The sequence below is a fragment of the Thermobia domestica genome, chromosome 7 (genome assembly GCF_964235325.1).
Source record: "Thermobia domestica chromosome 7, izTheDome1.hap1.1, whole genome shotgun sequence".
Lineage (NCBI taxonomy): Eukaryota > Metazoa > Arthropoda > Insecta > Zygentoma > Lepismatidae > Thermobia > Thermobia domestica.
Window position 1 is genome coordinate 57,674,803 of NC_137460.1, and position 21,291 is coordinate 57,696,093.

At 35.9% G+C, this 21,291-nt stretch overlaps 1 protein-coding gene across 3 annotated transcripts in view; it reads left to right on the top strand.

Annotated features, from left to right (window-relative positions):
• The window catches only part of LOC145690134 (uncharacterized), a 171,836-nt gene that overhangs the window by 75,827 nt on the left and 74,718 nt on the right, over window positions 1-21,291 (top strand). For all 3 annotated transcript variants that reach the window (XM_081764723.1, XM_081764726.1, XM_081764725.1), the window contains 2 exons: window positions 11,383-11,625; window positions 20,470-20,689. In XM_081764723.1, the coding sequence (XP_081620849.1) occupies window positions 11,383-11,625; window positions 20,470-20,689 (463 nt within the window). The remainder of the gene's footprint in view (window positions 1-11,382; window positions 11,626-20,469; window positions 20,690-21,291) is intronic.

The following is a 21,291-nucleotide window of genomic DNA, read 5'->3' on the forward strand; positions in this document are numbered from 1 at the left end:
ATAATAATAATAATAATAATAATAATAATAATAATAACAGTAAGGTAAGTGTGCATAATAATACGCAAATTTTAACATTTTATCAAGGACTTTTATTAGATATGAATCAATGGTATCTATGTTTACTGTATAAGTTACGTAGTGCTTATTTTTACTTATATGTAAGAATTTAATTAATAAACTCGGTTGGACAATAAAAATGATTACGCAATGGCAGATTCAATTACAACCGGTTGATATGAACCGCTGAAGAATGTTTGCTGCCAGCTAACGACGAGATGTGTATCTTTTTCTACCGTTCTTTTAATAGATAATGAGATATTGATAACTACACTTAAAGTCACCATTACCCGTTGAGATGTTAACGGATTGACATCAATTAATGAACTCGGACGAGATAATCACTCTAACTTAACGGATTGACTTCAATTAATGAACTCGGACGAGATAATCACTCTAACTTAACGGATTGACTTCAATTAATGAACTCGGACGAGATAATAGCTCCAACTTAACAGATTGAATTCAATTAATAAACTCAGACGAGATAATCGTTCTAACTTAACGGATTGATTTCAATTAATAAACTCGGGCAAGATAATTGCTCTAACTTAACAGATTGAATTCAATTAATGAACTCAGACGAGATAATCGCTCTAACTTAACAGATTGAATTCAATTAATAAACTCAGACGAGATAATCGCTCTAACTTAACAGATTGAATTCAATTAATAAACTCAGACGAGATAATCGCTCTAACTTAACAGATTGAATTCAGTTAATAAACTCAGACGAGATAATCTCTCAACTTAACGGATTGACTTTAATTAATGAACTCGGACGAGATAATCGCTATAACTTAAAGGATTGACTTCAATTAATGAACTCGGACGAGATAATTGCTCTAACTTAACGAATTAATCTTGTCGATGAACTCAAACGAGATAATTGCTCTAACTTAACGAATTAATCTTGTCGATGAACTCAAACGAGATAATTGCTCTAACTTAACAGATTAACTTCATTGATGAACTCGGCCGAGATAATTGCTCTAACTTAACAGATTGACTTCATTGATGAACTTGGACAAGATAATTGCTCTAACTTAACAGATTGACTTCATTAATGAACTCGGACGAGATAATTGCTCTAACGTAACGCATTGACCTTATCGATGAACTCGGCCAAGATAATTGCTCTAACTTAACAGATTGACTTCATTGATGAACTTGGACAAGATAATTGCTCTAACTTAACAGATTGACTTCATTAATGAACTCGGACGAGATAATTGCTCTAACGTAACGCATTGACCTTATCGATGAACTCGGCCAAGATAATTGCTCTAACTTAACAGATTGACTTCATTGATGAACTTGGACGAGATAATTGCTCTAACTTAACAGATTGACTTCATTAATGAACTCGGACGAGATAATTGTTCTATGTATTGAAAAAATCAAAATTCAAAAATTCACTTCCGTTCAAGAGTTATCGTATGGAGTAGCAGGCATAATATTGTAAGGATCCGCACATCATGGACCCGAAGAGGACAAATAAAAGCCCAATCACCGAGGGACCTGGCATCAATCGACCAACTGATCAACTAACCAATACCTGCCCTGAGGTCGCATTGGACTAGGGCTACACCTTTCCTTAACTCGAGGTCGCATTGCACTAGGGATCCTTACTACAACCAAGCCTCGCGAAGCTGGCTTGGGCTGAGGGAACTTTCCTTCAAGACTCACCAGAACCAGCAGGTGCCTTGGTGACTGTCTTGAGAGAAGGGGAACCGTGCAAAACACTTATTTCCTCTCATCTGGTCAATAACCAGATAGACACTATTTTACTCTTTGTAATCAAAGACATTTGTAATTAGCAATTTTTATAATAAATTGTGAGGGGAAAAGACTAGCCCGAACCGTCATTTAGTCTCTACCTATAAAATCATTACAATATATTTACTAACATTATAATATTGTTAAATCCCACTTGCTTGATCCTAGTAAGTAAACAAGCTATCTTACATTGGCCCTTAAAATGCATTATCAAATAGCAAAGTATACAGGGCAAGTCAAAATGATGGATTCGATTTCAGAAAGTTATTCTGTGAAATCTAATAAACATACGTTATTGTAACAGATGTGCTTCGAAAGGATAACTTTCAAGGGTTAGTTTCTACGCAATGTTTTCACTTTCTACCGCTAGGAGTCAAGAGCGAGCAGTTTAGGAAAATGACGTTGACTGGAGAATATGCTACAAAATGTGTGACAGAAGATAGACTATCGACTTGATGTCCGTGTTACGCGAGGTACTCACATAGAACACATGTAATATGAAGTGTTTGAAGAAAACTGACAGTTCTTAGCACATATCTCTCATAATAACATATGGGCCAGTCAAAGTAATTAAAAAAGGCACCTTACCCGGAACAAATTGTAACTGAAACTCTGTTTCGATTTTATGGTAGAGAAAAGCAATTTAAATAACATATCGAAAGTATAGCAAAATCTACCGCGTATTTTCCCGCCATTTTGAGCCGCCATATTGGATATTGGAAAGGAACACTTTACATTGAAATAGCAGGTATATCTTCGCACAGAATTAAGATAGGAAATTCGTTCTTGTGTCAAATTGATGGTAATAGATCACAGAAATGAAAAAAGCTGGTTAAAGTTCTGCAATAACGCCGTCATATTGAAATATGGCGGCTGTTTTCCCCAAAACTTCGTTACATTCGCTTTGTTATCTATAGGAATTGGCACATAACTATGAAACCGTTAAAGATACCAAACTCTCATCCATAATAAAAGTTGTAGAGTAGAATCTGTTCTTTCCAATGATATTAAAATGGTTTCGTTGTTCTAGAAACTAAGCAAGCTAGACCATTTTATATAATGAGAGTGTTGTGTTTTATATCATTGAAGTACGCAATCTCAGGCTACATATTTTTTCTTTAAATAAACGAAATAAATTCTTCCTGCATTCATAAGGAGAATTATCTTAATTATTCTTATGAATGAAAAGTAATTATAATATCACTGGACCACATCCCATATGAGATTGTTATTAGCTTAATTAAAAACCAAATCAATCATTCGCTGAAATACAACACTAGCGAATAAGAGTGAGTTGCATTTTACGGTACATCAAATAGTCCTTATCCATATTGCAGAAGTTTATATAAATCTGTGACAATCATCGATTTCGCTTGAAATGTGCTCTTGTATTGGAAGGTCTATTTGCGCACTCCCTGTGCTGATGCTTGCAACTGTGGTTCGTGACGTCACTTCCTCATATGGATCTTATGAATGCAAATATGTAGAAACAGTTGTCGGGCATTGAAATACAAAAGCAATTAAATGACAAACACTGCAATATTTATTTATTTATTTGCCTGTTTTGCATACAAATGAGAGTATTCTATAGTACGCATACAGCTGTCAAAATTACAAAATAATTATATATAGAGAGAGGCTATAAAAAACTTACAAATAGAGAAATACATACATAACCATATTTTTATAAGTTTACACGTTCATAACATAATTAACAAAACACATTTATACATTATCTTCAAAAAACTCATTTACCGAGTAGTAGCACTTATCTACTAAGAACTTGTGAAGAGCAGATTTAAGCCTAGAATATGACTTATTTTGCTTTAGAAAGTCAGGTAACTTATTGAAAATTTTTGTACAATTAATATATACTAGGGGGGGGGGGTCAAAAATATATGAATTTTAGTTTTTGAGTATCCACACCATGCACAGAGTTTAACATGTCTTCCTCATGATATGTATAAAGTTTCAGGGTTTTGCGAGCCTCCCTACCCCTCGCACCCCTCCCCCAGCAATTCACTATATTGTATAGCAGCACTGAGTAAATCAGTAATAAGAACTTTTTAGTCATTTTCTGAAATAACAGGTATTAAATAAGTAATTTATACAGCAGTAAGAATTCAGGCATGTACCGAAAAAAATTATTGAAGGTTCAGGTTTTTTTTTTTTTTTTTTTTTGTACGAGTGTAATGTATATAGAAGATATAAAAATATCGCATAAAATTTTAATAGATTTTCAAACATTTTGGAATTTCGGGGATATTGACTTAAAGACTCACCACGTGCGTTCATCACAAGGAGTGATATATTATACAACGTGTAATAAATAATACAGAAAGTAAATTGAAGCATTAAGTAGAGTAGAGGTGTGGTATTATTTTGGAAGAGTAAATCAGCTAAGCTCGTTAGGCGCAACTGCCGCACGAAGGAGAACAGCAGACAGGAAAGATGCACTTGAAAGAAGACAGAGATGTTTAATTGCAGCCTCAAGTACTGATAGTGATACGATATGTGGCGATATTGTTAGTGATAGTGTTGAGCCTGAAATGTGCAATGACAGTGACTATGCTCCTAATAATGAACTCATGGAAAATCAGCAGAACCGATTCACTTACGAAAATTTGGCAATTACAGCAGACAGATTTCGAGTCAGCTCCAGGGCTGCGGCTGCTATTGTAAATGCTGCTTTGAAAGACATGGGAATCCTAGATCAGTCTAATATATTAGATAAGAAGAAAGTGGAAAGGGAAAGAAAACGAATTGGAAAACAGTATACTTTACAAATCAAATAAAAAAATGCTCAACTTGAATGTATTGGATTTGACGGGAGAATGGACCACGTAACTCCAGACAACGGGACTGTTCACTGCATTTCTGAAGAAATCATCACTTTCCTAGGAGATACTGAGAGCAAAGAAACAATTAAGCGATATTATGTGATGGTACTCCAGTAAATACAGGGCGACGTGCAGGTGGAGTTATCAAGTTGATTGAACTACATCCCAACAAACCACTTCAATGGATCATTTGCCTTTTACACACAAATGAGCTTCCCTTTAAGCATGTTTTTGAAGTAATAGATGGTAAAAGCTCAGAGCCTCACACTTTTAAAGGGAATATCGGGCAACAAATTAGCAAGGATTTGACTCAGTTGAAAATAGTCAAATTTGACGTAATATAAAGCAGTGCTCAAGAAATTCCAGCAGAGGTTGTTGTCACTTTGAGCTCAGATGAAAAATACCTTTATGAAATGTGTTACAGTATTCATCGCGGCAATATTTCAGACCAGTTAGATAAGAGATCGCCAGGAAAAATGCATCATGCAAGATGGCTTACAAAGGCCAATAGAATACTTCGACTATATGTTTATCTAAATGAACCATCAGAAAACGTAAAATACCTAGTGACATTAATTATGAGAGTGTATGCGCCTGGTTGATTTCGGATTAAATCGCATCCAAATGTATGGGAAGGAGCAAGAAACTTCTGGTATATTAGCAAATTATTAAGAGATGCTGATGATATAAACGAACAACTCAAGGAAGTTATGAAAAAGGTACTGAAAAATAATAGTTATTTTGCTCATCCGGAAAATATTCTTCTTTCAATGTTGACTGACCCGACCCAAAGAAGTATTGTAGAGAAAAGGCAATTCAGCAAATCACTGAAGCAAGACAAGTAACCTCTGGCGAACTAAGAGACTACCAGTTGCCTAAAACTCTTAATTTAGAAGCAGACGATTACTTAAATATGATTAATTGGGAATGTGAACCGATTACACCTCCTCCAATTCTGGAAAATGTAACCAGTGAGGATTTTCTTCAAGCTCTTGATGGACCACTTCCAATTAAACCTATACCGTGCCATAGTCAAGGCGTGGAACTTGCTGTGAGTTTGGTGACCCAAGCTGCTCAATTGAGAATAGGTTATGTTAATGACACAAATACATCTTAAATGTTCAAGAGTCAAGAAAAATACTTCCTATATTTGACTGGAAAGGCCAGTGGTGTTAATGCATAAAGTGTTTCTGTACGTATGTTTGCTGTGTTTGGTTTGTTCTGTTGCTAAGGTGCCTCGTAAACACTGAAACGAAAAAATATAGAAATGTTTAGTTTAACATCACATTCCACTAACCTAAGCCGTATTCTATATTTTCTTTCAATTAAGACTGCTGTCGACCATTGTAACCTTCACAATCTAACTCGTAATTATGTGCTATTAAATATGAAAGAATTCTATTTTATATAATTGCATTATAAGCAATAAAATTTAACACAATACAGCCGGGTTTAAATCCATATGTCAATTAAGCTACATTTTTGGAGAATTGTCAATTTGGTAACACTGTAATTTCTACGGATGGCAACTCCGGCAATGCTTCTGTCATCTTTTCCGGTGTAGAACAACAGTATCTATGATTGTGGTAATTAGTTACATTTCATTATCTGCTTGCATTTACGAAAGACGGGCAAACGAGGAATGATCACTTTTGTAAGACATTCGGTATCCTTGACTCCTAGGGGGATATGCTGTGCGAGGGGTAGGGGGGTCGCACAACTTTTCTTTTGATTTCTCTTATTCAGGGTAGCATAATGAAGTCCAGGCAATATGTGGAATACAAATGTAGAATTTCGACCCCCCCCCCCTACGGCTTTTTTGAAAAAATGAGAAATTTTGGGAGATAACATGCAAATTATTAACGAATCGAGCATTGTATTTATGAACGTTACTGTTTTCAATAAATAAATGTTTATTACTTACGGTGAACAAGATAATTTTATATAGGTACAGACAAGATAATGGTAATATTTTTTGATCTCGAAAGATGGGCTTTCAAGAAGTTTTTGGTGACAATCCAAACACAATCCTTAGTGCTTTCTTTTGTAAGTGAAACGTGCTAATACATTCAGTAGAATAACCCCCAAAAATAATACCGTAACTTATTAAAGAATAGAATTTTGCATAATAAACTGAAACTAAACACTGTGTTGTGACATCACCTCTTAGTCTATTGAGACTGAAACAAATACTACTTAATTTTTTGTTGAGTTGAGAAATATGCTCATTCCAAGTTAGTTTCGAACTAATGGTGACACCAAGAAATTTAGTTGAAATAGAAAAGTTGACTTTTTTGTTATTTCCCATTACATAAGGAATACATTTATTTTGAAGAGGATAAAAATTTACCAACGATGTTTTAGCATTATTTAAAACTAATTTATTGCTACCTAACCAGTTACTTAATCGTGAAAATGCAGTGTTTAGATTGCATTCAATATCATGTCGTGAGTTACCTGTTATAATAACATTGGTGTCATCAGCAAATAAAACACATTTATTAGGCAACATTTCTTGTGTCAAATCATTAATGTATATAAGAAAGAGCAATGGACCGAGCACTGATCCTTGAGGTACACCAGTTAGTATTTTACCTTTATAACTACTAAACTTATGAATTTTGCAATTTTTATCGTTCGTAATTTGAACTACTTGATAGCTATCTTTCAAAAAAAATGAAATCTTTGAATTTTACGTCCCACGGTTATGCCGGTTAGGCTGAAGGAGACGGTGATGATGAGTTATGAATGAAATGGTGGAACGAAGAAAGTGGGAGGAAACTTAAGAACCCCGAGAAAACCCACGCACACGGTGTTTGTCCACCACAAAGTTCATTTGGCGGGGGCTGGGATTGCACCCGGGACCCCAAGCACCAGAGGTGAACGCTCTATCACTGTGCCACCGCGGCCCCACCTATCAATCCATTTATTGGCAGTTCCTCTTATACCATAAAAGCGTAATTTTTTAAGTAAGAGAGCATGGTTTACAGTGTCAAATGCCTTAGTAAGATCAACAAACAGTCCAATCGCCCATTTTTTTTTTTATTATTCATCGCGTGCATAACAGTACTAAGAAAATCGAAAATTGCAGAATCAGTAGATTTACCAGTTAAAAACCCATGTTGTGATAATGATATTAGATTATTGGAATGTAAGTAATTCCTTATCCTATTTGATATTACTGTCTCAAAAAATTTTTGAAAATACAGACAAAATCGAGATAGGGCGATAATTCTTAATATTGTAACGACTGTCTTTTTTGAACAAGGGAATCACTTTAGCCACTTTTAAGCGCTGTGGGGAAAAGCCTGATTCTAGGGGGGAAAATATTACATGAGTCAGATGGGGAGCAATTATTGAAGCAGATTGTTTTATAATAGTGGATGGTACTTCATCAAGATCTGCAGAACTGCCATTTCTCATCTTTCTTATAATAGCTAGTATTTCATGAATAGTTACTGGGGTAAGAAAAATACATTTCGGATAAGAAGGTATATTTGAAGAACCACTTGTACCAGTTTGGTGGGATAGAGCACCAAGAGCTACCTGAGGAGAAGTTATGCCGATTGACGATCAAGTAAAATATCTAATTCATATTGTTCATGATACATCTGGGTCAACAGCAAGGGAGACTATCACTGCAGAAGAACATGTGACAGTAGGCCAAACACAGGGTAAGGTTGATGTGCCTACAATTGAGGTTAATGCCGATTTTCTGGAGGTAAGGCAGATGATGGAAACATGGAAGGAAACAAAGACTTCATCAAGTAGAATGTCTAGACTGTGGATACAGTACATAGAAATGGTTAGTATTCTGAAATAGATCATAACTGCTGAAATAACATGTGACTGGAATCGGTACATTAGATCTCTGAGAGAGATGCTTCCATTCCTTGCTGCTGCAGGACATAACTATTATGCCAAGACCATCCACCTTCATTTGCAAGATATGGAAAACTTACATAGCACAAACGCTTATGTAACTTCATGTTTCAGAAAGGATTTTACGTTGTCCGACGTTCTGAAAAATACTGGGCAGGACTACCAGCAGATCGTTTCATCGAACAAGTCCTGACGAGAATTATAAAATCCAGCAGAGGCCTGACAAGAGGAAGGGGAATGACGGACTCTATAGAAAATCTATGGGTGCAGTCAATGACACCATGTGCTGAAGTTAGCTGTGTCATGCAAGATGTTCACTGGGGTGACGTAGCTACAACACAAGCGAGCAACACAGTGAAACTTCTCAATTCTGAAGTCGAAGGGATGCTGAAGACGCAGAAAAGTTGTTGCAATATCTAATTGACAGAAATCCATTCCAAGTGGATTCCTTGTTGCGCTGTATAACATCAGTTGTGCGTGCACCTGAGAGTATAATGTTGGTCGAGCCGAAGAAGTAGGTGAAAACATACTTCGTTCTATGGTTGGTAAAAACGTGCAATTTTACACCTTTAAGAGAAGTAAACGGGCCGTGACAATGGCAATGAAAAAACTTATAAAGCTTAATAAAGAAGTTGAGTTGATTTTGAGTTTAAAGTCCCTTTCAGCAGCGAGGCTATACGAGACGGGATCTTCTGATTAACGTGGAATCCGAACCATATGAGCCCCCGCCGGGAATCGAACCCGGGTCTCCAACACAAAAGGCTCTAACCGCTTAGCCACAAAGGAGCTCTAATAAAGAAGTTGTGCAAATCGAACCCTGTCTCTTGTTTCAATGACTCGCCGTAGTTGCAATTAGTAATGAACTACCAACAAAAGATCTCTTTAAAGTACGAACTGTGTAACTATCTAGCAGCACTCTTTGATTCGACCCTCCTTCCACGATAGGCGAATAAATAAGTTCTTTCGGGTGCCTTCTGGACTGCTGCTAAAGAAACTCAGCAAGCCAAACCTGTCAGCAGCGTTTACATTATGGATGGAGGTGCTCTGTTATATCATGTACCATGGACTCAAGGCATTACGTTTTTAGGCATCTGCAGGAATTATGCAGTGCACATTCAACATCATTATGACCATGCAATAATTGTTTTCGATTGATATTCTGATGGCCCATTTGTAAAAAATGCAATCCACAACAGAAGATATGGAAAGAATGGCAGCCCTGATATCCTAATATCCCTTAACAGCAACCTCATCATAAAAACGAATACTTCTTAGCAAACAAAGTGAACAAACAACTGTTCATCCAATGCTCAGTTCTCACATAGAAAGAATTGGATGTCAGTGTGTAGATGCAAAAGGAGATGTGGATTTATTAATTGAACAGACTGCAGTGGAAGTTGCTAGAAGGATGTTATTGTTGTTGCTGATCATACCGGTGTACTGATTCTTCTTTGCCACCACACACATGCTGCCTGTAAGAATATTTTTTTCATCCCAGAATAAGAAAGGGAATGCGCAGTCCACATCAGTGGCATGTTGAAGCAATCCAAAGCAACTTAGGAGTCAACGTCATTCAGAAACTTCTGCTTGTGCATTCTTTTGATGTTGTGACTATCTTTCAGTTTCGGTGTGGACGAAGGGGAAAGGTCTGAAAATGCTAATGAAAGGAACAGCTTTATGCAAATATGCATACGTTTTTAATGATCCGTCACAACTACCGAAGATGTAGCAGCAGACGAGAAAGCAACAGTTGCAATATACAACGGTTCAGAATCAGACACTCTTGATGTGCTCCGATTCAAACGTTTCAGCGAAAAAGTTGTAAGAAATGCTTTTTCAATTAAACTACAGTCCCTTCCACCAACGTCAGCAGCAGCCAAGTTCCACAGTATGAGAGCTTACTACCAAACTCAAATGTGAAGGGAAAATGATCGGCTGCTACCATCAGAATGGGGATGGTCCATCGACGATGGACAACTACTCCCAATACTAACAGATTTACCTCCTGCACCTAAGGGTGTATTGGAAATGGTCCGTTATAACTTTAAGACAGACTGTCAATCAGGTCGTTGTTCTTGCCGAAGCCATAATCTGGACTGTTCACTTGCATATGGAGAATATCGGGGTTCAGCGTGCTCGAACACGCTCACATGAGTAAGACATACCGCATGAATTCGAAAATGAAAATCAAAATGACGATGGTTTCCAGAAAGGATAAATTATTGAATAATGAACGTTTATTATTGACTTATAATATTATAATCATACACTACTATACATACACCAACTAATCATTCATTAATTCCTGGTTTCATAGTTATGTGCCAATTACTAAAGTAACAAACCAAACGTAACGTAATTTTGGGGAGAAAAGCCGCCATATTTCAATATCACGGCGTCGTTGCAGGACTTAACCAGTTTTCCTCACTTCTATGATCTATTACCATCAATTGGACACAAGAACGAATTTCCTATCTTAATTCTGTGAGAAGATATAGCTGCTGTTCCAAGGTAAAGTGTTTAGTCCCAATATCCAATATGGCGTCTCAAAATGGCGGGAAAATACGCGTTAGATTTTGCTACACTTTTGCTATGTTGTTTAGATTGCTTTTCTCTACCATAAAATCGAAACAGAGTTTCTGTTACAATTTGTTCCAGGTCAAACCACATTTTGACTGGACTAATATGTTTATTCGATTTCACAGAATACATTTCGACTTACCCTGTATAATATTTGAATACATTGTGCACTGCTAATTTTCTTTTATGACTTAGTTTCCATTTACTTAGTGTGAAGTTTATTAGTTACTCTCTTTTCTAGTTACGAAAACGCTATCATAATGTTCAATACAAATATGGATACGTATGAAAGCATGATTGTCGAAGAAGCACTTGCCTTCCAAGAACAAAGTGAACCACTTCTGAGAAAATATCGAGCAACAAACCTTGTGTTTCTCAAGGAAAAGGCTGAAGCAGAAAGTGTCGATAAATTGGACGGAGTAATTATGGTCAAACTGAAGGAATGCTTCGATATCGTGGAATTTATTAATCATAATAAAGTCAGGTACGTCACTTGTAGTAAAATCTTGCAGGATATTGTAATAATAATAATAATAATAATAATAATAATAATAATAATAATAATAATAATAATAATAATAATAATAATAATAATAATAATAATAATAATATAAGTAGAAGGAGAAGTTGTAATTTTGATAATAATAGAATAACGTGAAACCAAACTAATAAAGATATTAACCTATTTCTTCACTTTCTCTATGCAGACTATTTCTGGAATTGATTTTCAAACACTTCTGTGGCTTTCGCCGGGCTCGTTTAGTAAGAAAATGGTGATTCAAATTTATTTCTAGGGATAAAGTTCTTGAAGATTATCTAATTAAACAAGCGTTACCGAAAAAATAGAAACAGAGAAAGCTGAAAATTAGGTCCGTAAAGAACTTGATGAAATAGGATAGCATTTTTATTGAGAATATTTAACTATGTTTATATGTTACACTAAAGTACTGTAGTAAGCTGATTACATATTGATTATATATAAACATCAATAATCTCAATAAAACAAACAAAATTAGAGTAGATTTACGTTAAATAGATCACACAATTATTCAACACAAAACTTCAATGCTGTATATATCGTTAGTTTAGAGTAAGAATTCAAAAAACTTATGACATATCAAAACAGTTAAGACTAGGATGGTAATCATAATATTTTGTAATATACAACAAAATGTTTTATAGTTAGCGGTGTATATACCGATCAATCACTGACTTATTACACTGGAGCTAGAACCGTACCTAATAGCATATAGGTCCTCATGTTGTCTCCTCTACTGCAGCAATTTGTCATGGCAGGGATAAAATGAGATATTGGTAGTCGTCCACTGGTATGGTAAACCGAGCTACGATTTACGATCTTCATTGCCTGGATAAAGATGGGAGACGTCCCGAAAGACTTCATATGTCATTTCATGATGTCCAATTCTTGGTCAATGAAGTTGAGATTTGGGGAGTTTAGAGACCATATAAAATGCTGGAAGCTTACATTGTGTTCCTCGAACCATGGTCGAGATGTGCATGCTAGATATATTATCTTCCACGAAGATACTTTGCCATGGGGTATGTTGGAATGTATCCAGTCTGCCAGGAAGTCGCGATAGCAGACAACAGTAATGTTTTTATCTCCTGCTGCCAGCGGCCTGTTACGCCTCCTCGGTGGTCTAGTGCATAGCGCTTCCCTGTAGAGTACTGGGAGATAAAGCCTTCGTTCCCGTGGAAAAGCCTTGTAAATTTGAACCCATTACGGATTCCACCGTAAACTGTAAGTTCACGTCTTATATAGTTTGGGTGCTGAAAGGGAAACAAAACTCCAATTCAACCAACCAAAAGTCACCGGCCTGCCCTGTTGACACTATGCACGTAGATTCCAGCACTTCCTGGAATATCCGTGAAATAAACACGCCCATCCACGAAATAAGGTGAAAATAATACAAAGAGGCTTTATTTCAGCCTGAAATCTCCGATTTAAATTCTCATTGGTATTGTTGAACTCAGCTGAGGAGCGGGTGACACCGAAGGGTCTGCCGGAAAAACCCAAAGTTGCAGAGTACGGCGTATAATTGTAGGAGATATATTTTCGAGTTGACAACGTTGTAGTAGGAACTGCTGCACCGTGCTGCACAAATGACCGCATGTGAAGCTCACCTCGTGGTAGCTTAGTGGTAGATCGTTCATTTCTGGTGCATGGGATCCAGGTTCGATCCTACCTTGCTCCAAGTGAGCTTAGTGGTGGACAAACATCGTGAGCATGGTTTCCACGGAGTTGTTCTGTTTCCTCCCACTATCTACATTCCACCATTTATCCATTCTTATAATTACTGTCTCTTTTAGCCTACCCAGCATAACCGTGGGACGTAACACTGAAAGATTTCACTTGCAAAGCTCATCCCAACGATCAACCTTTTTGTTTAATTTTTGGTACATTTGTCGACGACTCGTCATTTGCTCTTGTTGACACCAATCTGGACACACTTTCATTACGGCTCCTCTCGGACACTCTACTAGTTTAGCGCGATCTGGGCAAACCCTATAGAATTCTACAACCTGACCTTCGTCAAATACTAACATATCGTGGCGTTTACCCATCACGCTCGAACTTCTGCTGATACGCATTACCTGGCACTCTCATTATGTGGCAAAACAAAAATTATGAAAATAATTAACTTATGCATTTATACAGTATAGTCCTTTGTACAAAAAGTAATCTTCATATTCTTCAAGTTAGACAAGAGCTCCATATGTACAATATCAGGAATAAACAAACATATAAATGGGCCATATCAATGACTATCTAAAACGTTAAATGGCTATGAGATAATTGGAGTAAAATAGTACAATAATTTTCCCTGCAACATTAATAATGAATATCTAGAGAGATTTAAGAGTAAATTGGCCGAATGGTTAGTTGCAATGCCCTTTTACTCTTTACAACAATATTTTGACTGTTCAGCAGAGGTGTAATGGCTGAATCTGTAAACTACATTAATAATTATTCGTAAAATTGCAAAAACATTAGTTCTTTGTGTTTTTATCCGCCACCTTTTATTACAAAAGATTACTACACTATTACAAAAGTTCTCTAAGTTTAAAAAGCTGTTAAAAAGATTGTCCGGAGACGCATCTGAGTCTCTAATTCCTTCTTTCTCTGTTTGTATAGTTCAGGTGTTCTTTTAGAATGCTCTACGGGCCAGTGCAGTCAAACAAACTGACAGGGTTCTTAAAAATCTGGAAAACAGGGAAAGCAGGGAAAAGTCAGGGATAATGAAACGAAGGGCAAATGTCTGGGAAAATGGTACTTAACCTGTAAATCAAGAAAAATTGGGGATTTTTCTCAGGAAATGAAACTATTGTCCCTCTTACCCAGGGGCGGATCCAGGGGGGGGGGGCGATCGGGGCGATCGCCCCCCCCAGAAGAGGAAACTTTCTTACTTTATATAGGGTACAGCGGGGTAATTTGAATAATTTCAGACATTTTCTCATATATCTTGGAAACTGTAATTGGTATTCAAATATAAAATTGTGAACAAAAACTTTAAACCTTACTATTACTTAACAATTTTTCTCAAGATAGTATCTGAGATACATCATTGTGAAATTTGGGTATTCAATTTCCCCGCCGAAATTTCGAAAAACGTAAATGTGAGGGGCAATTTGAATAACGAGTGGGGTAATATGAATAACCAACAAAATAAACAAGTCTTACAGAAATAATGTATAAACTATTTAATAGTTAGATTGCAATTTCTACGGTAGTGGAAATATGCTAGTTTTGAATGAAAAGAAGTAGGCCTACATAAATTGTAAATATGCGTCACCTATAGCTATCTTTTTGAATGTAGGCCTAATCTAAAAAAAAATGTTCAGAACACTGTCTAAGGCAAAGAGCCGTAATTGGTTAATTCATCTTCCATCGTTCGTACTTAACGACAACGACAACAGATAAACTGTTTTCGACCTTCTGCACCGACACAGACTTCGTAGAACTATGTCTTACAACGCTGGCAACGAATCCAGTCTCCCTTTTTAGCAGAACGTTCTGAATAGTAATTAAGAAGGTAAAAACAGCAATTCCTTGTTTGACTTTCATTGCCTGCAGCCATCTTTAGACTTAGGCCTACATTTTCGTCACTGGAAGGGGTAGAGGATATCAGTTTTTTTTCGAGCATGCATTTGTTTTTTCCTTGGCAGGTTCTGTATTAGCACTCTTCTTTCTTGTAGTGTCTTTGGATTTTGTTGCACCCGATGCTTGCGTCTTTCCTCGGAGGTGTTTTATTCTCATTGCCCGAATATTTTCAGTAGTTGAGTGGCATGATTTGCCTGCGACACGACGTCTCTTCTGCACACAAACTTTTTCTGAGCTGGGAAGCACTTGTTGTATGGGTTCATCTATAGGCTTCGTTGTTACAAAGTTTTGAAAGCCATGACCGGAAGAAGAAGGCGCATTGTTAAGATCTTCTTCCCGAGAAGACTGCTCCTCAAAATGTATAATAAAAACATACGTTTCCGAAGGGGCGAATCGAAATTCTTCAATAGATTTTGGACTAAACGGGTAGATACCAATACAGGAAAACCCATTAACTGCCAGTCTAACAGAAGCTGTCCACTTCTAGGCTTCAGTGATCAAAATGCAGAACTGAGATTTACTAATCACTGACCTCGGGTTTTAGTGAATCCAGATAGTTGCCTCTTGGTGGTAATTGGCTTTAAGGCCTTAGAAACACAGCGATCGAGTGGTTATAATACGTGTGTTGTGTCTGAAGGTAGGTAAAGCATTTAGATGTCATGACTTTGGTAGAACTCTAAGGACAAAAGTTGTGAGTGAGATTTTGGGTTTTAAAGTCCGAATTTAGGCGTACGCCTTTGAATATTACTACAGGAGGTGTAAAAGACCTTCTGGCATTGCAGCATGCTATCAGCGTTACATTTTCCCCTCGCTCAACAGATGTAAAACTTACCACCTCTTTTCTACCCTTTTCTGCAAAAATTTTAGGGGTCTGTTATTTAGAGGAAGATTACTTTCGTCCATATTATAAATACGGTTACGATGGTTTATGGAGATCATACTCGTTCATTAATTTTCCCAGTAAGTCAAAATAAGAATTCGCAGTTTCCTTGTTAACACTAGAAGCTTTCGCTTTTGACAAACAAATATAAAATAGTAGGCCTATAGTTCTAATTTCACTGCTATTCAAATTGCCCCGTTTTGAATTATCCAAATTGCCCCGCAGTCGACGAATATTCCATTCACAACGTGGTATGAAAACTGCTGATTAGTTGACGCCAGTGTACAGTATATCAATGCCCCACATGCTACTGATACGATTATAATCCAGAGCGGTTTCATTTTATCCAGTTAATAATAAGGAAAGCTTAAGGAAACAACGTTGAAAATTATAACGACCTAAAAATACACACATTCGTACTTACCTTGCAGCAAACAAAAATTCGTATAAACCTTCAGAACCGAAGGAATAGTTTGTATTTCTGAGAGCGACTTCTGCAAACCACCACCTACAAATCCACCACAGGTTCACTAACATGGCGAACCGCATTTCCACTCCAGCTGGCAAAATGCTTAACATTATTCAAATTCCCCGCCTATTCGAATTACCCCGCTGTACCCTATATAAATAAAATCTATCCCAGAGTTTGGAGCCCTTAAAAGTTGCATTATGACAACCCACCGCCCCCCCCCCCAGAAGTCGGTCCTGGATCCGCCCCTGCTCTTACCTATTTGTTAAGATAAGCCAATAATTCAGTCATTATTTGTTGAAAGAAGCACTACAAATAAATAATTTTCATTGAGTTTTAAGAGTTATATTTATAGTATGTAAACTTGTTAAGTAAACTAGTTACTACTTCATGTATCGTTGTACACAACATTATTTCTAATATTAAGAATGTAATTTATGAAAACAGTTTGATTTGTTACACTTCACGTTATAAATAGTGGGTTTTGTTTCTGTTGGGAACATAATAGTGTAGAAATACTGTTAAGTAAATTAGGGTAATTTGCTACTACTCAATGCGTTTTCACACCGTAATATATTATAAATATATATATATTTTTAAGAATATATGATAAATTTAAATGCCGATGCCCAATGAAGAAAACTGAGGACAAAACACGCTCCAGTGTGCCGTAACAGACACTGTTGTTGGCATTTTCTTTCAGGAAGTATTTTGGGAACTATTTTGAACCTAACTTGGAACTTGGATCGAAGATTTAGTATATTATATCCTGAAATTCAGGTGGTAACTTGTAATATTTTTAAGTAATATATGATTTTTTGTTTGTTTTTTCAACCGCAAAGATAGTTACAATTCGTGCAAAAATGATGGCTCTTGTTTTCAGACTGTTTCCAGACAGTAACAATTTTCACATGGGGCCTGTTAAATGTAGCTACACTATATGTTATATGCTATATGCTATATGTATTGCTGCAGAAAAAAAAAAAAACTTACAAACAGCTTGGAAAAATGTGAATATTTTGTTGTTGCGTTTGACGAGTCGTTTAACAAAATTGCTGGGAAAGGTCAAATGGACCTGCATGTTCGATTTTGGGATCAAATTGAATATAGTGTTACAACAAGGTACTTGACCTCTTGTTTTTTATATAGGGCACTGCAAGTGATTTGTTGTTGAAATTTAAAGAAGCTTCCCCAGAGAGTTTTGATTTGACCAAGATACTCCAAATAAGCATAGATGGACTCAATGTCAATTGGAAGTTTCTAACTTTTCTACAAACTGAAATCAGGGAAGTAAAACCAAACTTCTACAGATTGGATTTGCATGTGCTACTCGATGCTCTTTACGGGGACATTTAATGGTTGAATGGAACCTCAATAAGTTTTTATGAAGTCTTTATTACTTATTCAGTGAATCACCAGCCCGAAGAGGAGTGTTTGACTCATTTTGTAAGAACAGTGAAAATTCAGAGGAAATTCTGTTTCCCCAAAATATCTGTGAAGTTCGATCGGTGGAAAATGCTGATTGTATAGACAGAGCTTTAAAAATATTTGAAAATGTGAAAGGTTTCATTGAAAGTCCTGACACGAAACTTCCCCAAAATTGTACCATGAACAAAGTGAAATCAGGTGTTCAAGATCCTCTCAAGTTCTCATACCTGCTAAACTTACATTTTTCAAATCTGTGGCGTTGGAGCTAGAACCATTTTTAAACTAAGTTTCAGACCGAAAAACCTATGGCCTTTCTCTTATATGAAGAATTGTTCACTGTTATTGTAAATTTATTGAAGCGTTTTGTAAAAGAAGAAATTCTTCATTTTGTCAGAACGGCAAATAAGTTAATGTCTGTAGATCTAAAAGTTAAAAGTAATCTGAAAGCTCCAAAGAGTATATAGGATTCGGGGTAAATCAGTGGTTGTCAAAACTTCTATATTTGCATTCTTACAATTGCATATACATTTACACATTATTTTAAAAAGTTCAACTCATTGTTTCATTTTCTCATTTTATTGAATTCGAAGAAATGTTAAGAAGTTCCATTAAAGTATTGTTTTTTTCGTTTATTTACTAAATTTCTAGGAGCGCGTCTTTTTTCTTCGAAATTAACAAAAGCAATTTGTTGACTTTTTTTAAAAAAGAATTCATAAGTTACAGCTGCTTATTGGGAAGAAGGGTGGCCAATTTCTTCTTAATTTTTTTTAAGAAGTTTGACGTTAATGTGTAATATATGTGTAATATTATTTGAAGATGTTATAGCTCAAATAGGGCCTACCATTTCTTTGGTTAACTTACACGGTTTGCTTGTCTACTATTATTAGCCTTTTGAATGGCTCTGTATTTTCTGTATAGTGTTGCAGACGGAAAGTAGCTGATCTTTCGCAGCACACAGATTGAGAACCACTGGCCCAAACCTTCATTTTGCTCTTACAGGCATTCATCATCAGTATACCGTTATCTTATTAAATGTCAGAGAAAATGGTTGGTCTTGTACCTGGAAATCAGGGAAAATGATAAAGGCAATTTTATAAGAACCCTGAACTGAGTGATTGTGAAAGAGTACTCCATGGCCCAATGTACCCGAACAAGGTGGGAGAGATGTTTTGCGGCCAAGTATCTTTCGGTACTGGCGGTAGTGTAGATGACGACTTCTTTCCTCAGTGTCATGTGACGGCAAGTGATGTGTACTCTGCTTTGTTAACATATAGCACGTGGCTGACAGGCGTCACATGGCTGGGCATATTGCAATATGTTATTAATTTCATTATTTTTTCATTATTTTATTAGGACATTTGTCTTTAACTTTAATCATAGCCTATTATTCATTTTATATATGTATACTACATACTATCTATTATGATGTTGTCTATTGTAATCTGTAATTTAATGACAATAAATTAATAATAATGATTATTATTATTATTATTATTATTATCAGATCTATTATTCGGATGGTTGATTATAATTCAGTGATCGGTGATTGTATCACCGAATTACAAAAGCTATGACGACAATTATTATTATTTTTTTTAATTATAAAGTTACTTTCCAAACGTGACCATTAATACCATTATGTTGCAATATTTTTCATTAGTAGAAGCTTTGGTTTGTATATAATTAAATACAAACGTATTATTTGCTGAGCAAAACAATATATTTACTTTAAAAAACTAAATACTTGTGACAGTTTTGCCAACTAACGTTTTGGCTTCATCAGACATTATGATATACAGGAGTAATGTACAATGTTGTATACGAACAACCGCTGAGACATCTTGCTTCTGATTTTTCCCCTGGCATCAGCCAATCCCAATCAGTCAATCCTGTATATCATAGTGTCTGATGAAACCAAAAAGTTAGTTGGCGAAACTGTCACAAGCATTTAGTTTTTTTAAAGTAAATATATTGTTTTGCCCAGCAAATAATAAGTTTGTATTTAACCATTATGTTTATTAATATGGAATCTCTATATAGTTTCTATATTCATGTGTTTTTTTCGTAAGAGAGAGACTCCAGAAGCAATTGCGTAAAGCTCATTTTAAATTTTTGTGAAACAATTATTAAATTCTTATTTGTGAGAACCTCTGATTAACGCTCCCTAACTCTAACCATTATTTCATTCAAATGCGAAACCGAAACAATTGATTACAAGAAATAAATTTCTGTTAATAAAAAGAGAAAAACCTTGTGATTTAGAAATCGTGTGCATATTGTCAACTAATACAGCATATTAACCTTGTATTTGCTTGATTTACGTTACTTATTTTTTTTATTATTAGTAATATTATTATTGCAATATTAATAATAACATATTCTTAGTGAATATTATTATTTACTCAAAATTTGCTACTTGCTTTCAAAGATTGCATCAAACACTAGAAGCTTATGTAGCAGATATCATTGAAAGTTCAAGGGAAGAAGTAAAACAGTGGATAAGTGAGGAAAGGGAACATTTTATGTTGAAACATGACATGAAATTACCAATGAATGAAAAGAGATACATTATTATAGAAAAAGAAGTTTATGATGCAAGACTGGAACAGCTCCAATCGCAACAAAAGCAGTTCGACAATTACATGAAGGTGAGTGGTAACAATAACTTTCTTCCGTAGTTTGCAAAAGTTGTTTAATATTTAACTATATCCTCCTCGGACCCAACCATTTTTTAGTAGAAATTTTATGTTCCAATATTATAATTACCTTCGGTTGTTATTTTTTCGTATCTTTGTCAGTTGTCCGCTGAGTGCATGTCACCTATAGGCAACATGGGGTCTCAGTGTATACATCATGTATAATACACAGGTCGCCTATTGGCGACACGGGATCCGAGGAGATGGACGAATCTTTCATGTTTTTGATGTCTCGGTACCTTTACTTCGGTTGATATCGATTGATAACTGAATAACCACCTATCTAATAGATAAATAACTGGATGTCCACCTATCTAATAGACGAGTAAATAAATGTCCACATAACAGATGGATAACTGGATGACCACGTATCTAATAAATGGACAGCTAGATTATCATTTATCTAACAGAGTGTTGTTTTCAACTTCTGTGTAGCAGCGATCAACGTGGCAAGAATGTAATGAGATATCAGTTGCCGTCCACATACACAAACAAGGTGTGTGTAATGCGGGCTTAAATGTTGAGATGGAGGAGGAGAGTATCGTCCCATGGCT